Source organism: Eublepharis macularius, chromosome 7, assembly GCF_028583425.1.
Source record: "Eublepharis macularius isolate TG4126 chromosome 7, MPM_Emac_v1.0, whole genome shotgun sequence".
NCBI classification, from domain to species: Eukaryota; Metazoa; Chordata; class Lepidosauria; order Squamata; family Eublepharidae; genus Eublepharis; species Eublepharis macularius.
In genome coordinates, this window is record NC_072796.1 from 108,825,362 (window position 1) to 108,846,384 (window position 21,023).

The 21,023-nt window shown below is 39.7% G+C and overlaps 1 protein-coding gene across 1 annotated transcript in view; it reads left to right on the forward strand.

Annotated features, from left to right (window-relative positions):
• Positions 1-18,402, forward strand: part of TMEM67 (transmembrane protein 67) — a 40,196-nt gene extending 21,794 nt beyond the window's left edge. Inside the window, exons 19-28 of the mRNA XM_054985716.1 lie at positions 1,012-1,111; positions 2,745-2,884; positions 3,439-3,579; positions 4,557-4,637; positions 6,592-6,708; positions 12,200-12,316; positions 12,966-13,070; positions 13,353-13,455; positions 15,026-15,168; positions 17,601-18,402. Coding sequence (XP_054841691.1) covers positions 1,012-1,111; positions 2,745-2,884; positions 3,439-3,579; positions 4,557-4,637; positions 6,592-6,708; positions 12,200-12,316; positions 12,966-13,070; positions 13,353-13,455; positions 15,026-15,168; positions 17,601-17,681 — 1,128 coding nt within the window. The 3' untranslated portion in view covers positions 17,682-18,402. The remainder of the gene's footprint in view (positions 1-1,011; positions 1,112-2,744; positions 2,885-3,438; positions 3,580-4,556; positions 4,638-6,591; positions 6,709-12,199; positions 12,317-12,965; positions 13,071-13,352; positions 13,456-15,025; positions 15,169-17,600) is intronic.
• The last annotated feature ends 2,621 nt before the right edge of the window (positions 18,403-21,023 follow it).

Consider the following 21,023-nt stretch of genomic DNA (forward strand, 5'->3'; position numbering starts at 1 on the left):
CCATCTCCAGATGGACAAAGTGAAAGCATCTCAGAAGAAGTGCATAAGAAGAGCTCTGCTGGATCAAACCAGAGGCCCATCTAGTCCAGCAACTTGTTTCACACAGTGACCAACCAGTTAACCCTGGAGGATCAACTACAGGCATAAAGGCAATAGCCTTCCTCTGATGTTGCCTCCTTGCATTAGTATTCAGAGGTTTATTACCTCTGAATATGGAAGTTCCCTTTAGTCACCGCAACTAGTACCACTGATAAACCTGTCTTCCACGTATAGGGTTCCCAGTTCCCTATACCCTTCTGGTGGGGGGAGGGACTCAGTACTTACCAGGATGCATTTCTTTGTGCATGTGCACTCCTGGAGCCCGTACAATGACATAACTTCCAGAAGTGATGTCACATAAGCCGCAGGAGTGCTCCTGCACTCTGCATGGGACCAGTTCTTTGAGAGTCAGCCCCAAACAAAGCACAGAAGCATTCCCACAGTCAGCGTGATAACATCACTTCCAGAAGTGACATCATTACATCTGATGGGAGTGCGTGCACTGCATGTGTTCCCGGGGTGCCTGTTGGTGGCAGACGATCTCCGGGCAGCTGGAACCTCCTGCCAGTCATCAGTGACTGACCGGTAAGCAGGTAAAGTGCCAGGCAATTGCCCACCACTGGCAGGTACTTGGGATCCCCATGTATCTGTCTAATCCCCTTTAAAGCCATCTTTGCTAGTGGCCATCACTGCATCACCTGGCGATGAATTCTACACTTTAATCACTTACTGAGTAAAGAAGTATAGTCTTTTGTCTGTAATGAATCTTTTGTCCATAAGCTTCATTTCATGCCCCCAGTTCTAGTATTTTGGGAGAGGGAGAAGAGGTTCTCTCTATCTTCCTGCTGTTGTGGCCAAAGCATGTCATTGGCAGTTTGGGTCAGAGAGGAGAGACTTTTTATTTTTATTCATTGATTTGCTTTCCTTAACTGCTGATTAGCCTTACTTTTTTTCCATTACTGATTTCCTCAGATGGTGCAATTTTTGCACATGCTTGTTAGCCAACTTACAATAGATATCTTCTTTATTGATTGGGAGCGTCCTAAAGGAAAAGTTCTTAAAGCACTTGAAGGTATGTAAAAACATCCTTTTTGCATAGAATTAATGGTGCTAAATGATTGTATGCTTTTTCCAAAAAGTATGTTAACTTTATGATGTAGAGCCACTAAGAAGGTAATTCACAGTATTTTTCTTTCTGTTCACTCAGTTGACTGCACCACTAGTGAAATTTATTGGTGATAAACTACTATAGCCCACTCACAGTATTCTAGATGGGAGGCAGAAATGATGTTTCTTGAGTACTGTGGTAAAGGTACAGAATTACAGTCTCTGAATACATCACATAGAGAATTTTATTGCTTAATACATGCTGTATACTTTACAGTAGTATGCTTGAATATTTAGGGCACAAAGCAGCCAAAGATAATTAACACCAATTAATTTGAAAGGAAGACAGTATTTTTAAAGCCATATTGCTTATCTTTGAAGGAAGTCAATAGGCTTTACTTTGGCTAAATGGTACCCTTAGTGCGTGCTTGCTTTGGTCTTATATTATGAAACAAGTTTACCTAGTGAGGAGAAGATGTATCGCCATTTCTTATATTATGAGGAAAAATAAGTATACAACAAGTTTTTAACATAGATGTACATTTTCAGAGGTGCATGAAGTAGCCCTTAGGAACAAATAACATTCACGTTCAGGCTTTGCTTGTGTTGTTGATGCTAAAGTTTATGGCTTTTGCAGTCATATCTAACTTTGCAAATGAATGTCTTTGATGTGGATGAAAAAATCCACAAATGGGGAGCACCCTGCATCTGGGTATATGTTTATACAAATATGGGTAATCCACAGGTTGGAGAAAGCCCAACCCCCCCCCCCCCAAAATTGGGAACTAAAATCCTTAAAGTAATCTGCAAAGTTTGCACATGCACAGTTGTCCTGTAAGGATAGGAAACCACCAGGAGGACCTGATCATTAGTGAGGGAGGACATGCAGGTGGAGAAAGGAGAAGAAGAGGGAGAACTGGTCATTAGGCAGAAGGAAAGAAGCAGAAGGAATGGATCACCCTTCCCCCAGCAATTCCTCATAAGTACCTTTCTTTCAGATATCTGATAGCCAATTATGGCCCCCAGGAAGATCCAAAAGTCTGCAAGGGGGACCACAAAGCTAAAGTATAGATTGGAAGAGAAGAATTGGGGGTAAAACTGATCATCATTTTTATGTATTTATTGTTGTGGGGATAATAATAGCATACTTTGTAAACCGCTCTGAATGGACGCTAAATTGTCCTGAAGGGCGGTATATAAATCTAATGTTGTTGTTGTTACTACTACTACTACTACTACTACTACTACTACTACTACTACTACTACTACTACTACTTCATTTATGCCCTGCCTTTTCTCCCTAATGGGAACCCAAAGCAGTTTTACATCATTCTCCTCTCCTTCATTTTATCCTCACAACAACCCTGTAAGATAGGAGTTACAGACAGGTTAAGCTCTGCCTCTCCCAACAACAAACGGCCAATGAGAGCTAATGAAATACTTGAGAACAGTTAGAGAGGAAAAAGGATTTTAGGTGGGGAAAAATAATTGGAGATGTCAAGAGGCTAGAAGAAGCAGCAGAAAGATGAGAGGACAAGCCTGGTGGGACTTCCTTTTCCCTGTAATACTTCACTTGTATGACCTGTTCTTCTCCACAGGAGAAAATGGCATCAAGAGTACTGCCGCACCTGTCAGCATATGGCGAACCTATTTTATAGCAAATGAGTGGAATGAGATTCAAACCATCAGGAAAATAAATCCTCTCTTTCAAGTGCTAGCTGTTCTCTTCTTTCTGGAGGTGATTTTCAGATTTCATGGCAAGCGAGAGAGAGAGAGCATTTGTGTGCGCGCGCGTTTGATTGGAATTTTCATAAAATGTTTTTGCTGCCAACTGATATTTATGAAGCAGGAAGCAAAGCGGGCTGCTTAGTAAAGTACTTGACATTGCAGGCAGGCATTGCAATCAGTGTTTATTCATCTGAATTGTCTAACCTTTAGGTTCCAAGGCTAAAATTATCTTGTCCTGGCATTAATTTTTGCTAAGTCCTGATTAAAACCAGTTCATTGGGAAGTGGAGGATTGGAAAGGAAAGAAAATTATTGTGATGTTTATGAAAATGTTCCCACTTGATGCTTTAAAGCTCTTATTTGTCTTATTCAATATAGTCATGTACATCTGCATCATGATGGCAAGCCTTATTTTTTTCATTTGAATATTGACAAAGCACTCTGACTTCTTGGGTTTGGACTTTGAGGTATTCATAAAAACAGCTTAAGTTGGTAGTTCAAAGAATTTATAAAGCACTTGCTTAATAGCGGTCACTAATGAATTGTTATGAAATTAACCTTTCAGATTGTGGGGTTCTCAAACCTGGCATTAATGGATTCTTCTTCCAGTCTTAGTAGGAGCCCTGAAAGTTACGTTGCTCCTTGGAGCCGCATTCTAAGATATGGTGTGACTGCTGTCCTCTGGCTAGTCGTTGCCTTAATACAGGTAGTTTTACATCGTCCCTGTGTATTCTGCTGTTACAAAATGATACACATTCACCATTTGTTTTATCAGTTATCAATTATGTGGGAAGGTAGTATTTAGCTGACACAAAAACCCCATTTAAGTACAGTAAAAACTTTGTTATACACCACTTGATTATCCAGAATAATCAGTTAACTGGCAAGCTCCTCCCCCTCAGCCACCATACCCCTGTGACTTTAGGCATTCATGACCCCCCCCCACTCCTGCCTCTACAGCTGGCCAGCATGATTCCTGTGGCCATTACTGGGTGTCTTCCTCCTTCTCACCTGTTTTGAGCTGTCAGGAACCATCTCTGCCAGAGGACTCCCAAGCAACTGGCCTGCTGCTTGCCTGCTGTGTAAGAAGTCTCTGGGGCTCAAGGGAAGAGTCCCGCTAAGCATAGGGGCTGTCTCTAAGACATTCTCAGTGCAGTTGGATTTGGTTGCTGCAAATTCCTCTGAGTAGAAAAATTGTACAATTGCAGAGCCATAAATATCTCGCATATATGACTAACTTGCAACCCCTGTTTGCTATTCATGTTGAATAACAAAGCTTTTACTGTAATTATAAATCAACATACTAAATCCTGGCTGTCAGCTATTTCTCCAACTGTGCCCAGCTTTTTGTGAAGGAATCAGAGGGTTGGATCCCATGACTCCCTTCAGCTAAATTGGATGCTGTAACTCTCTTCAGTTAAATCTTTCTCCAGTAGAGAAAGACTTTCTCTAATTACTTTTTCTGATGGATAAAGTCTTCCTCTGTTGAAGGGAGGCTATCTGCAAGGAAGTTATAGGATCCTACTTAGCTGAAGGGAAGCATAGGATCCAACCAAGAGTGCATAATGGGAGTTGGGAGTCAATGCAGCTGTAATCACTTCTGGTTCATACTGGCTCTCCTAGATTAGAGACAGGAAAAATAAATTTTATGAACTCATGACTAATCATCTGATTTTATTGCAGATGGTATACTTTTCTGTCTTTTATGAAAGGTTTGTAGAAGATAAGATAAGGCAGTTCGTTGATTTGTGCTGTATGAGCAATGTAAGTATTATTATTTTAAAATTTCCACTTGGTAACTTGCTTTCTAAAATAGGTTCATGCTTTGTGGAAAGGCTACAAAAAGTATAGCTTGTTTTTATTTAATTATTAGTTACAGTAACCTAGTCTTTTGTAATATTCTTACTGTCATCAGTCCTTTACTACAGTCTCTTCAGTGTACAACTTCTTATTCTTATGAGGAACTTGGAAAAAATACCGAGTCCAGAGTTCAGTACACTCATTGGTTCACAAAGTATTACAAGAATGTTGTGGTTGAAGGGAATAATACAGCCTACTTTGCCTTAGACTCCAGAAGCCAAGCAGAACACAAACCAATGTTTTAATTAATTATATTTAAACATTTGCAGATAACCACATCTGACAGAGCCTGGAATCAAATTCTACCTGTAATTCAAACCTACTATCCTCCACCCAACAATCATGGGTGTATTCTCTCTCATACATGTACCTCTGCATCCCTTTCATCAATGCCTCTGAGATAAACATATGTCCTGGTTTCAATATGTACTATAGTTTGCTGTCTGCAACATGGTGGCGGTGGAGAGTGCCCTCAAGTCATAGCTGACGTATAGTGACCCCTGGCAGAGTTTTCATGGCAGGAGACTAACAGAGGTGATTTGCCATTGTCTGCCTCTGCAACCCTGCTCTTCCTATCCAATTACTAACCAAGGTCGACCCTGCTTAGCTTCTGAGATCTGACAAGATCAGTGTCATGTCCGCGCCCAGGCATTGCTGTGCCTGTTGGCCTGCCGCCAGTTGAGTGTCCTTGGACGTCATCTCCACCCCGCCCTATCTGAGCCGTTGCTGTGCTGGGTGCCCTAGCACTCCACATGGGCTGCCTATAAGTGGCCTTGCCCCACCCCAGTTGGGACGCAGCTGCTTGGGATGCCTTAGCGCTTGTCAAGGACTTCTGTGAGTCCTCTTGTAGGCTTGGTGCAGGCTTCTGGGCAACGGCCAGAGGGGGGTATACCTCACCCTCTCACCCTGTTGTCCACCTTGCCTGCTTACTACCTCCTCTCCAACTCCCTTCCATACTGAATATCCTCTTCCTCCTCTCACTCTCACACTTATACCGACTCTCTCTCCCTCCTTCCCTCTCTCTCTCTCTGCTCCTAACTCTCCACTCCTTGCTTGTGTGAGTGTTTCCCTTATATCCCTTCACCATTTCCTGGCTCCACCTCCTAGTCATGCTTCCAACCATCTAGCCATGCCCCTGGCTGCCCTGGTCAGCCACACCTGGGGTTGCCTCGCTGGCTGCCCTAGGTAGCCACACCTGCGTTTGCTTCACTGGCTGCCCTAGGTAGCCCCACCTGGGGTTGCTTTGCTCCCAGCCTCTCCTGGTCCTCTCTACCCTCCCTGGTCCTCTCTACCAGCAGGCTGCCTGCTGGTAAGGGTGTGGCCCGGTGCTGCTTTTCCTCTATTGCCAGTGGGGTTGCTGTCTGGCTGTCCCTGTCTCCTGTACCTTCTTCACCTGGTTGGGTCCCCTCCTAGTTACCCTCCCTTTCCTCATCTGGGCGCCTAGCCTCCCCCTGAAGGAGGGGGCTGGCCAGCCTCCACCTGCCCTGTTTGGCTTGCTGTGGCTTGGGTGCCTCTTTCCCTCCCCTGGTTGCCAGGATGGGCAGGGCCCTGGTGTCTGTCTAGGCAGCTGAGTAGCTGTCTCCTATCTGTCTCCCGTCTCCTCCTCCTGGTAAGTCCGGGGGCCGAGCCTCAGACCCCGGACAATCAGGCTCTCCTGGGCTACCCAGATCAGGACAACATGGTAATGGTGAAAAATAAGAAATAGGTGCAATATTTATTTTAGTGGTCCAGAACTGTATATTCTTTTGCAAATAGGCTTTAGATTCTCATTAATTATGTAGCATGTGCTGAAAATATATATTCATTTATTTAGTTTTGAATATGAGCTCAATATATTTTTATTTTCCTTACATTGCAGATTTCTGTCTTTCTGTTGTCACACAGATGTTTTGGATATTACATTCATGGTCGTTCTGTGCATGGTCATGCAGACACTAATATGGAAGAAATGAACATGAACCTAAAGAGGGAAGCGGTATGTAGAAGAACTAGAGAGAGAATCCAAAGATTTACCTTAGAGAATATATAAACTTGTGCATAGGAGATGCCCTCATGTCAATGGTTGTTATGAGAAAAGAATGAAAGGGTGGATGGAAACTTAAGATGTAAATGTTGGCCAGGTTTATTATTAGGAAGTTTGGTGTTAAGTTCAAAATTACAGCCTAGACTGGTATATTTTATTAGGAGTATCTATAAATGTTCTGTAATTCTGTCCACTAGGAGTGGGTTTACTTGTTTTGCCCAGGAGTGGATAACCAAACTAGTTGTCGCAGCATCCTTGTGGCTGCCACAAGGATGCCACTGCCATTTTAAAATCATTTAAAAATGCTGGGAGGCATTTTCTTCATGACATTGTCATTACTTTTAAAAGGTGGCAGCACCCTCATGGTAGCCACAGGGATGCCATCGCATCTAGTTTGGCCCTGAGAGAGCAAAAAATGGTGGTGCCCTATGCAGGTTTTTCCTCAGGAAGGCCTACACTGCTACACCTGGCCTTGCCCATCTGGTTGGCCATATTTGATTCCAGCCAGTTGGAGGGGCAGGGCAAGATGAGCATACATGGAGGGAAAACCGTTTTCCTCTGGTCCCTCCTGGACTTAAAACGAGGCAGCTGAAGGAGGGCTGGATGTTTGCCTTCTTCCCTACTCATATGTTCTCTTATACATATTTCTAAAAAGGATAACCAGAAAAAAATAGGCTTGCACAGCAGCAGATGCATTGTTTGTCACTATATATTTGTATATAAGGTATGCATTACTTCAGTATATTCTGTCTCTGTGCTTCCTTGGGATTGCTAGATATGGATGGGGGATTTTTTTTTTCTTGCAGCTAAGTATTTCTAAAGGTAGTCACAGCAGTGAAGGGTCACAATTCTGTCCTTCTTTGTTGAAGAATGAGAAGCCCCCCCCCCCTGCATTATGCTTCTACTTGATTTTGCAGCACGGTCTTTGTACCTTATCTAGTTTCTCTTTGTTATTTTAAAAAACCCACTAGAATAATTGTAGCTTTTTCTCTTAATTGCAAAATCCAAGGTTTATGCTGATCTATCATAATCCAGCTATGCCAGATCAAATTGGAGAATCCCAGATCAGACCCAGACCCAGAGAGTTGAATTCTGCTGGGTCAGATCTATTTGGCCACAGGCAGCTACAGCAGAGACAGAGCAACAGCAAATGAAAAGGGTGTGAAGCACAGGCAAGCTCTGCACCATGGCAGGATAGCAACATGAGGCTGGTGAGGACAGGAGGCAGCAGACACAGTGGATTCCCATCCCGCCCCTCCATCCCCATCTGAGCTTCAAAAGAGCCCTTCAAGCTGCCACCAGCCACTTTTTAAATTGCGCAGCTCTGGCAAGTCTCACCCTCCTGCTTCATTTTGGTTCTGTTTGGGTTTGTTGGTTCAGCTTGCTTTGGAGTGGAACTTGCATTTGAGACTAGCTTTTGGCCTAGGGTTGCCTTTGCTTAATGTTTCTCTTTGCCTAGAAAGCCTTAGAAATGTTTCCCCCATAGGAAACGATAGAGATTGGCTGGGGCAGCTTGTTCAGGGGCCTATAAAATTGGTCCAATCTTCCTAAAACATGGTGGACAGGAAGGATTAGGGTCCCTGGAAAGGGCCAGATAAATTCAGGATTCTCTAACTGGATTAGAGAACCTAATCCAGATTATTTCAGGGATATGGTGGGGTTCATTGTTTGGTGGGATTTTTTTGGTTTTGGGTGTTTGGTTTTTTTTTGTATTCCTGGACTTGGATCACCTGGATTTTTTTGTTTTGTTTTGTTTTTTGGTGCACACCCGTACCTGTAGGCACATCTATTCATATGAAGAGCAAAATCATCAGCCATACATGTTCAGTTATTCATAATACAGAATAACTTCAATAATAAACTGTTGGTTTTAAAAAAATATATTTGTATTTAGTGCAAAAAAAATTAAAAATTAAAAAGCAAACAGGAGAGAAAAAGGGGGGGAAACAGTGGTGGCTACAAAAACATTATTGGCAAATGTATACATAGGTATTTATAAAAGATTTCTAAATATCCATGCGCGGTTGCCTTCTGTATGCAATACGTTCAAATGCTGGTACATTTATAACGTCTTCAGTCCAGTGATTTACCAGAGGTGGGCTTTTGTCTTTCCAATTTTGAAGTATAAATCTTTTAGCAACTGTAAGGGTGCGAAAGGTCCATTTCCATTGACCATTGATTAGATTCCAAGAGTTTAACAGTGCATCAACATCCTCAAAAATAAACGAGTTTCCTAACTTCCTCCTAGAAGGGCCTAATGACTAAACATGAACAAAGCATATATGCTTAAGAGATGCATTTTGTGAATTACACCTAGCGTTAGACACTATTCTTAAACCTTAGTAAAAAGGCACTGTGGTGTCCAATATACCCTAAACATAATTTTTGCTGAATATGTCACAACTTAAGATCCATAGTAGCAACAGGTATATGGCTTCAGGCCTTATCTCATTGCTTTAGCAAAACGGAATGCTCCAGGTCATTATTCATGCATCTCTAAGTTTCTGTGTATCATATTTATTAACCAACCTCAAATATTTATATACAAATATTGTAGATTTCGCTTTCTGTATTGATTCAATAAGAATCTCCAAAAGTGGGAGAGATTCTAAAGCACTCAAAGCTGCCAGATCATATTTGGACACCAACAAATGTTGCAATTGGAAATACTGCCATTCAGCAGTAGTTGGCAAATCATATTTAAACCTTAGTTGGAAAAATGAAAGAACTCATCATTACCCATCAGTTGATCTAAAGTAAAAAATTCCCTTATCTGTCCAAGTCTTCCATAAGAAAGATTTCTTCCCAGTTTTTAAATCTGGATTGACCATAGTAGTTTAGCATGTGAGAACAGGTCAAATTGATATTGTCATGATACTATGTGCCATACTTCTCTAGCTGGAGAAATTGTTGGTGGAACAAAACCCATCTTAACCTAAGTAGACCCTAATGCAGTAGTTCCAAAAAAGAGGCCTCCAAAAGAGTCCAGGATCCTCCCCTCACTCTAAGTGAGGGGAGGAATCCCAATAGTTTGTACATGCTAACAAATATTGCCTGATGATAAGTACTAAGGTCTGGAAGACCAAATCCTCCTTCATTAATGAAAGTTGCATCCTCTTTAATGAAATCTTGGGTGGTGCTGAACCCCACATACATTTCCAAAACAAAGTACTAATTTTATGAATATATCTACGTATATAAAAAGGGATTGCACACAACATATATAATTCAAATTATAATATTCATTTTTGAGTCTATAATGACAGGTTTAGGGTTGCCCATCTATTCAAATCCAAGGATATATCCAAGATCAATTTATTAAAATTCAACAAAATCATGTCCTTAATATTCCTTGAAATCAGTATTTCAAGATAATTAATAACATCTGGGCACCATCAAAAATGTCCCTCCGTAATTACGCTCTGTGATACACTGTCTCCCAATGGCATCAGTTCTGATTTTGTCCAGTTAATTGATTAAGCAGACATATCACCAAAATTGTTAATCAAAAATTATTAATATTATTAAGTTCAGGAATGGAATACTAAGGTTCTGAAAGAAATAATAAAAGATCATCTTCATATAAAATAGTTTTAAATTATAAAGAATTATGTATAAAGCCATGTATATTATTACTTTGTCTAATAGTATATACCAGATGTTCCAAACATAAATCAGATATAAGAGAAGAGGATAACTTTGCCTAGTACCTCTTTCAAGAGGAAATGGTACAGAAAAATACCATTGGTCAGTACCCTAGATTTAGGGGATGAATACAGAATTCAGAGCCATTTCAAAATTCATAAGGGAAGCCAAATTTAATCAATGAAGAGAAAATAAATTTCCAATATATTTTGTCAAATGCCTTTTCAGGGTCAAGTGGAAGAATAGCAACTTGACCAGATCTCTTTCCATTTAATGCAATCAGATCAGCAACCATTCTAAGATTATCAAATCCTTGTCTAGTTTGTATAAATCCTACCTGGTCTACATGCACTAAGGTTCTAATAACCTTTTGAAGTCTGTTAGCAAGGATGGCAGTTAATATCTCAGTGCACATTCATTAAAGAAATAGGTTGAAAATTTGCACATTGAGTGTGGGCTTTGCCTGGCTTTGGAATGACAGTAATATAAGTATCCTGCGGTGATGCTGGTGATACCTGAGATTCAAAAATCTCATTGTACAATTGATATAATTTTGGAATTAAAAAATCTCAAAAGGTTTTACACCATTCAATAGGTAGCCCGTCCAGTCCTGGAGATTTATCAGTGCTCATATTCATTATCACAGCCTTAATTACATCCATACGCAAAGACTCAGCAAGTAGCTGTCACTGAGCCATATCTGAATATGGAAAACCAAGGTGAGAGAAAAATGTTTCCAAGTCTTCGTCTAATAGTCCTTTCCATTACTATACAATTTAGAATAAAACTTTTGAAACTGCAAATTTATTTCAGTTGAAGTAGTGTGCATTACATTCTCCTCATCCTCAGTTATAGGGATATAATTCTTGTTCTTTTGCTACCTTAAACAGTGGGCCAATAATCTGCCAGTTTACTCTCCCTTGTTCCCAGTACGTACCAGTATGACTGGTGCAAGCACGTCAAAGTGTGTTCTGTTTTCATTGATAATATATTATTCAACTCATATTTAACCTTTTGCAACTCTCAATAGAGATCTTGATTAGGAGATGCAGCAAACTGAATTAACAAAAATTTCAAGTTATTTTTCCCTTTCTCTAAGCTTTTTCTTGAGAGATGCAAATGCAATAATCCTTCCTCTGATAAAAGCTTTACAAGTTTCCCATTCAATAGCATGAGTAACCACAGTTCCTTGGTTAATATTAAAATACTCCACAAGCTCAGCTATTATCTGTGTTTTAAAAATTTCATCATTGAGCAAAGAGATGTTAAGATGCCATAAGCTCAGTGGTCTAACCCAATCAGGTAACCGGAGAACTAATGAAATAGGGGCGTGATCAGAAATAACAATTACATCTATATGACATGCTTTGATATGCAATATCAACACAGCTGAAAAAAGAAAATCTATTCAAAACAGTTATGAATAATGTACAGAAGAAATAAAAGTACAGTCTCTACCCTTTGGGTGTAACATGCACCAAGGAGCAATCAAACTTAGTTCAACCATATAGTCTTTAAGTGTAGATCTCACCAAGTAACATTCCTTATGTGAGGTTTGTACTTTGATCTAAAGCTGCATTTAGTATTTCACTAAAATTTCCCCCCACTAACAAATAATCATATCTAAGATCTACTAAGTTACTGAAACATTGATGAAATGTATCTGGAGAATCCATATTTTGACCATATACATTAATCATAATCATAACAGAATCAACTTTTTTCACTACCAAAATAACTGTTGAGTTGTTCTTTGCACGTGTTGTCAACACAGTTCTACTCTGTATCATTTTCTCAGGAAAATCTATGTAGTCAAAGAGGTTTAGTGCCAAATACAGATGCCCAGACATTTCAGATTTCTATTTCAAGCAAAATGAGGCAACAATATGACCGGATTCATGAAACATTAACAAGAGTATGTATATTATATTTAATATGTATATTTGTTGTCATCCATATTTAAAATAATTGCTTAGAGCCTATAGCGGTTTCTGCAGTTGTTTCTGTCATTCATGTGTATCTTTGTGCAGGATACATGCCTTTGGGTATCCAGTACAGGTGCTGAATATGTGACTTGTTCTCAGCATTTTCTAGAGTTTGATTCATATTTACAGTTATCCAACAGAAGCTTCTGCTGAGATTGTTTCTTTGTGTCTAGATTTTTTAATCTGAGTCTTCCAGAGATTTAATGCTTAATTTGGAACTCAGGATGAAACACATACCATTGAACATTCTGAATTAAATTATATTTGGATATAATAAAATAAACATTAAAGATGAAACTTACTACATTAGAGTATCTTCTTAGAAGCGTCTAGTGCTAGAGATTCTGGGATACCAAAGGTGTAAGATTTATCATCAAACATAGGTAGTATCACCTTAAGGGTGTAAAAATTGGAGCAATTCAGTCTCTCTATCGAGTGAAATTGCAAACCTTCTGTGTTCCTTGATCAGATGGACGATCAGATACTTCATGATTATTTCACTCACCCATTGTATCAGTAGATACCCTCAGTGTTTTAAATTAGTTTAAACTCTGTGTTGTCTTGTTTTCTTTTTCCCAGAAACATGGTCCCGTGAGGCTTTTGAATTCTTCTACAACTACATTTGAACAGAGCACTAAAGCATACCATGCTATGAATAAATTTCTTGGCTCTTTCATTGATCATGTATGTATATGGATATTTAACTGAGGGACAGGATAATTCATTTGACATGGGAGACTGTGATATCTTTTGATCTATATAAGGATTTAGATTGGCCGTTAGAGATCATGCTGTATTAGTATGCAGGAGCTGATTCACCAACTCTCTCATAATGTGCTTTCCAAGAAGCATTCTCTATATAAGTTGGTACATAGCAGTTGTCTTTGCTGTTTTTCCTAAGTAGTTCACTTATAGAATGCAAAGAATTTTTCATAAGCTTCTCCCCCTGCCTCCCTATTTTTATAGGTTCATAAGGAAATGGATTACATTGTAAAGGACAAATTGTTATTAGAACGAATTCTTGGAATGGAGTTTATGGAACCAATGGAAAAGAGCATCTTTTACAATGGTATTACCAACCTAGCTGTTAATTTTTTTAATACAAATAGATAAATCTTAAAGAACTCTGCTTGTATGACCCCATTTACTTCCACTTCAAATTCTCTGCCAAAAAGAATATTCTAGAATAAAATAAACATCAAGTTAAACCTTACTTCTGTATAGGCATGCCTCTGGGAGGAAAACAAACTGATGATATAGTAGTGATAGAAAATGTCTGAAATAGGAAGGCTCTTTTTAACATGACTGGGTAAGCAATGTCACACTGCACAAGTGAGCTAGCTTGTGGCTTCCTTAAAGCTATATAACATAATTTCTGTCATGTTACCATCAGAATTCTAAGGGTTGATTTCTTGAAGACGTACACACCGTTACCCAGACATTTTTCTCATCCTTATGTCAAGATTGAAATATCAAATCTGCAGGTTTTTTTCAGGCAGTTTTTTTTCACCTTGTCTTCAATCTCTAGCACTTTTTAAAACCTCCTTTGGCAGGTGATAACAAAATAACTTTGCAGCACATACGATTAGCCTTCAGCTTCAGTTCCACGGCTACTGCAGTTAAAGCTAAGTTACGGAGTTTTTCACCTTAACAGAAAGAACTGCAGGAGATTGTCAGTCAGAATTGGATTTGGTAGAAGGCACTTCAGTCTGCATTTCCATAAGCATTCGTTGCTTTTTAGAAGGCCCTCTTAAATTTGTGCAGTGTTCTAATAGAAATTCTAGAATGACTGATATATAGGTCACGTGGCTGAATGGCACAAGAGAAAAAAGTTAACAGTTGAAAGAAATTGTCACTCCTGTGATACTGAAATGTAAACGCATAGACCATGTTTTACCACACATTGGGTTGGATCCATCAACTTTTTCACTCAGTCTGACTTCCTTCTCCTCTTTATTCCAACTTCCATTAACATGTCTTCCTTCCATGCAAGTTCCATGATCCTTAGATAGCCTTTTTGGTGGTCAAAGAGGACCCTCGGTTCCTTTGTCTCACCAGTAGAAAAGCTGGTTATAATGTAGCAGGATTTGAAGCCAGTGGCACCTTAGAGACCAACAAGATTTTCAGGGTATAAGTTTTCACAACTCAGAGCTCCCTTCTTCAGACATAATAGTTATAATGTACTCGGTATTTTTGAAGCATCTGCTTTGGGGTAGATTTTAATTGAAAGGGTGTTTAAAAATACTGTAAAGATGGTATCTTTTCAAAAGCATAAGTAACAATTAGGATCCTGTAACTTATATTCAAACATCCATAAGGGAGCCTGAAAGTTCGGTTGGAATAAAATGTGAGTGACATTGCTCAATTTATGAGCAGTCTATCAACAATCTACTGCAGACTTCTAAATAAAAAGCATTTATGACTGTCTGAAAGTAACTAAAATAGCCTGTACAAAATCACCTTATGAAATCCAACTGTTACAGTAATGTAGCGACATTTCTTCTGCAACATCTTATTGCTTTTTTATTTGTTTTGTTGTTTTTAGACAATTTTTATCCCGTCAGAAAGATTTTTCTCATTTTAAAAAACTTATTAGTTATAGAGATTGTACAGTTTTCTCAGTAGATTATTTCTTGCAGATGAAGGGCATTCTTTCAGTGATATTCTTTACTATGGCAATGAAGCCACTCTTCTCATTTTTGATATGCTGTTTTTTGCAATTGTGGATCTGGCTACCCAGAGTTTTGTATTAGCAGCTGTTCTGACATATTTACAACAAGAGGTAAGTTTTCTTGCTGGATGGAGGGTGAGACTTCTTTTTATTTCATAGATGTTTTGCTCATAGCAATTTATATACTCATTTATCTAAACTATTAATACGAAGCTAACCATTTAAAAAACCACTTGGATTTCCTCATTAAAATAAATAATTCTTAAAAGATTAGTAAAAATGAGTACACAAACGTAACTAGGCCACTCTTCCAACCTGGCTTATGTCTTCCAAGGAAGGCTGGGTATACAATCTTCCACTGCCCATCCCAACTATTGAGCAACCTGATTATGTAACTTTATTTTGCCTCAGTAATGCAAAAATAGTGTTCTAAACTGGTAAATTAAGGGGAAATTATCCAGGACTTCCCACATTCCACTAAAAATTTCATTGTACAAACTACAAAGGCCTATGACTGCAATTGTTGTGTTGGCTCTGTTGCTTCAACAGTAGTCCATTTTGAACTTGCTAGTCTAGATCTCAGCCCTATAAATTGATTCTTTGAACTGTTATTCAGACACAGCAATTCATAGGATTTCATGGAGAAGACCCAGCTTCAGAGATCGAACACAACTGGTGTTAGCACTGGAATCAACTCAGATGTTGGGAAGTCCTTCCATAGTACTTAGAGGCAGCCTTAGAAAAAAGAGAACATTTGTTGCCACAGCACACTAAAGGTGGAAGCTGTTGCTGTTCGTATTCTGGTGATAGGGTCATGCTCAGGTCCACTTTTGTATTACTCTTACTATTCCTAGGCAGTACACGCTACAAGCTGAATACAGGATTTTCTGACAACAGCTTCCCTAAGCCCAGATTGTCTGTTTAGCAATCCTTAAAAACATTTTCTGTTAGGGTAGCGAGTATAATCTGAACTGTCCATGCAGAGTTTCTGTTCTTTCTCCTTGGGGACAAAATATCAGGAATATATTGCCCTTCACCTGCAGTTCTCTGTAAATCTTAAGGAAGGATATTGCTCCTCTGAATTACAGCCAGTATCAAGATTCTGCCAAAAAACACAAATGAGCACTGATGCAGTGAACTAAATTCTTCACACAATGTTCACAAAAATAATTTAGTGAATTTGAAAGTAATATACAAGAGTGAATACAACATGTGAAATTCTAAAACATCATAATCACTATAATATCATCACAATCAATCACACACAGCAAGGTGTTACAACACCGAGTAGCATGTGTATCCTCAGAAAAGGGAAGAATCCCAAGAGTTCTCTTATGAGCTGTCTTCAGTCAGTACACTGAGGATTCCCGCTGAAACCGCGGGGGCAGATGAAAAGTCCCTCCGGACAAAGTGGAAAGGAGCTGGAAGACTGGGAGGAGAATGGAATGTGCAGGTGGAGAACAGCAACCGGGAGCCCCCGAGGGGGACCTCCCCGCCCGACAAGCCTCCGGGTATCTCAAGCTTGTTTCATGAGCACTTCCTCACGGGGCGTGGTTTCTCCTACCACGATGGTATTTCTCCGACTCTCCCACAAACTCTTTCACGTGCTGAAACTCTGCGCACTTCCAGGGACCGCCTCAGAAGTGCGCAGAGTTTCAGCACGTGAAAGAGTTTGTGGGAGAGTCGGAGAAATACCATCGTGGTAGGAGAAACCACGCCCCGTGAGGAAGTGCTCATGAAACAAGCTTGAGATACCCGGAGGCTTGTCGGGCGGGGAGGTCCCCCTCGGGGGCTCCCGGTTGCTGTTCTCCACCTGCACATTCCATTCTCCTCCCAGTCTTCCAGCTCCTTTCCACTTTGTCCGGAGGGACTTTTCATCTGCCCCCGCGGTTTCAGCGGGAATCCTCAGTGTACTGACTGAAGACAGCTCATAAGAGAACTCTTGGGATTCTTCCCTTTTCTGAGGATACACATGCTACTCGGTGTTGTAACACCTTGCTGTGTGTGATTGATTGTGATGATATTGTAGTGATTATGATGTTTTAGAATTTCACATGTTGTATTCACTCTTGTATATTACTTTCAAATTCACTAAATTATTTTTGTGAACATTGTGTGAAGAATTTAGTTCACTGCATCAGTGCTCATTTGTGTTTTTTGGCAAGTTTGGGTGGGTGAACATCTTTGATAGCCTCTTTTGGTTTGAGTATCAAGATTCTGGGCAGGTTTTGTTCTGTTTGCAGCATTGTCCCCAAGGCTAACGTTTTTATTTCTTTTCCCATATAAATAAATGGCAGCCATTCTCTTCGGTGGAAGAAAGTAAACAGATGTGCTTGGTGCATTGTTGGGATAGGGATACATCTTGCTTCCTACCCCCCCAGAGATCCCAGTCATTAATAATGAAGCCTTCTTTTCCATTGCCCCAACCAAAGCTCTATCTTGTTCATACAACAGTGTTTTAGAATATTGGCTGAGTGTTGTAGAATGTTAGAAATTGTATTTTATATGCAGATGACTTATGAAAGTCTGTTTTGTGTGTTTAGATTTTTAGGTTTATTCGGAATACAGTTGGACAGAAGAATTTAGCATCGAAAACTTTGGTGGATGAAAGATTTCTTATATAAACAAATATGAAAAGATTCTATCCACAAATTAATCATGGCATAAAAAGTCATCCAAAAGACTGTTATTTTGCAACACTATATAAATATTAATGTACAGTTTCTCCTGTTTCATATTGTTATTTAGAAAACCAGTATTTTTGTATGGACCAGATACTTTTGTACTTTTAGTGGGTGATGATCTATACACCTTGAATAAGTGGTACACTAAGGCAAAGAAAGATGTCATTGTTACAAAACTAAGTTTATGCATTGATTTCAGAGAAGTTTCATGTGTATTTTTGTTACCTGCAGCAGTGTGTCTGGATTGTTATGTTAAATTAAATATGTTTGTATTTCTTTTTAAATGTACTGTGGCCTATGGATGAAGAAAGATTAATAGGAACAGATTGGATTAGGAAGAAAAGGATGTAGAAACTGACTAGTTATAACCACTCAAACTGTTTCCTTTCCTAGAAAAACCCAAACAGAAAAGCTTGACAGTATTCTCAGGCTTTTATGAGTCTCCAAGAAGAAAATCCATATAATTGGAGCAGCCCTTATAGCCATCTTTCTCATGGTTTGTATTCTGTGGAACAGCTTAAAGTTTGTATGTATGTACATGGCTTGTATGTACTGATGGAACAGATCAAAGGACTCTTTAAAACTGGGAAAATACACAGTTCAGATATAAACTAGTACAGTCCCCCTACTTGATATAAATAAACAAATTGCTTATTTCCTACGCTGCCTCATGTACTATCAACAAAAGGATTCTGGAATTTGGGCTCTTTAGCCAGCAGTTTTGCTGATCTGTTAGGTAAAGGAGTACGGAATTTAGCCTTCCACGGGGTGAAAATGCTGACAGGAGTGTTCAGAGGTACTGATCTAAATAAACAAAGCAGCTACAGCTGTGAGACAAATGTAATAGGGGCAGCAGTTCTACAACCTGGCTTGGCCTGCTAAAATAAGTTCATGAGTGATGCTACCTGTAATTAGGCAATCAAATTTTCACAAATTGTTTCAGTAAGTTTGAATTTTTTGAGCGAAGAAATGTTTCTCTCTGTCATGCAGTATGTGAGTTTTGTAAGAAAAACGAAATAATTCACACAAAGTATATATTTTTGGAATTCACTACCACCATATGTAGTAATGACCATGAGTTTAAAACACTTTGAAAAAGGGATTTGTTGTATTCATGTAAGTTTGTTGAAAGCTGTGGCAGAAAAATGAAATCTCCATATATGGAAGTAAGCTTAATACTATATAAATTGATCTAATCCAGAAATTTAATCTTGTGTTTCAGTACACGTTGTGACTCACTGCAGTCTGTCTGGTCCAGTTTACTTTTCAGGAATTATATGGACATGCTAAAAAATTCACAAGATCAGTTCTAGTTTGCTAAAATCCACTGAAAAGGCCAGCTTGAGTTGATTTTCAGGTGATCATTTTTACGTAGTAATTCTTAGCTGTATATGCAACTCTTTTCTTGCAGAATTTTTCCTAAGAAAGGTATCTAGTTCATTTTGCTGTTTTGAAAACTGTTCTCCCAGCTTCAACACAAAATGGCAAGAATGCAGTTTGTGCTTGAGTAGGCATTATAACATGTATGAAAGTTCACAAAGTGATGTGGTGTAATAGGAAGAGCAGTACTGGCATGCAAACTATTAGAGAAAAGTCCGTCTTAAGGATTAGCACTTCTTATTTGCCCAGTGTTGATTCACTAGGGTTTATATCTCACTTAACTGTTTAGGACCAGTCTTCCCATCAGGATGAATCACTACACTTGGTGCTGTAATACCGTGCAAAAGAAAAATCTGATATTATTTGCAGTCTTCCACTTTTTAAAACATTCTGCCTCCATTTTTTAAAAAAACCCTTAGGTTACCAGTATGTAGGTCAGTATGTGAGGCTTTTGCACCCTGTGCAAATTCCTTGCTTTGATTTTTAACTTCTGTGCAAGATCCCTGACTGTAATAATTCTTGAAGCTATTGTGGCAACTAAGTCTAAAATGTGTCCTGACAGAAGATTTGGGATTCCTGGTTCAAAATTTGGCTGACTATTTTTGTTTTATGGGACTCATGGATAGCTCTCATACCACAACAGTCCACAAGTTATACAGGGAGTTGTGTAGATTTATTTATAGTTGATTTGCACATGCAAATACCTTTGCAGGTAGCCACTTGGGGAGCAAGGGCATGGTAAAAAATTTCAGAAATTATGTCAGGTATGGGTGTGCACCTCAGCACATATTCAGGTTTCCCGCTTCAGGTTTATTGAAGTGGGAAAAAATTCCGGAAAACCTGAAGCAGCAAGCCGGTTTGGGTATTTAAACCACTTCAGGATTATTAGGAAAAATTTGGCCATTGTTTCCTATGGGAAACGCCGCTCCCAGCTATCTGGGGGCCCAGGGGGAGCGCATTTTCTTTCCTAATAATACCAAAGTTTCTAGGGACCTTCTCCTAACTTTCCTCTCACGACCACCCAAGTTTCAGAAAGATTGGACTACGGGAGGCCATGCTATGGCACCCCAAAGAAGGTGCCCCATCCATCTCCAATTTCCGTTATCCCCTATGGGGAAAACTAGGAGGCTGGAGGTGGCATTTTGCAAGAAAAATGCACCAAATTAGCAAGGCACTTACTCCTACCTGTCCTGTCAAGAAGCCCCAAATATCAGGGAGATTGGACTTGGGGGGGCATTTTATGTCCCCCCCAAAGAAGGTGACTGCAGCCATCTCATTTGTTTCTATTGTGGGAAAACCAGACTCCCACAGCAGAAACACAAGGATTATGGCATGGCCACAGGCACACTTCCACTTACCATCTACATCCCAGACAGCCCAACAGAACCAAACTGAAGCCCCACCCCCAAAAGCCCAGCACCCCCAGAGCAGCTGGCCAGCCGCTCCCCATTGTTTTCCATGATAACTTTTAAATGTCGTTCCCAGGGGCACTTATGCACAGGCAAGTATGCCACAGCCAAGGCACGCTTGAATGCAAGAAAACCCAGCTGAACCAAACACACATACCCCCCAAAACCCCAGCACCCCCAGAGCAAGCTGGCCAGCCACTCTCCATTGTTCCCTATGAGGACCAACCTTCACATCAGAGAATCACACTAAAAATCAATTTAAATATATTTTAAATTTATTTAACTGTTCCCAGTAGAACAGCAAAATAACAAGTAAATCTAAGCCAAAGCACACACACACACCCCAAAACACCCTCTAAAACAAGCCAAAAGAGCACCCACACACTGCAAAACAATTCAGCAACCAAGCAGCAAAAATTAAACAGAAAATTAAAAGTACAAACCGCTAACAATTTTCCCTTCCCTCAACCCACCAATACAACCCCCTCCCTCA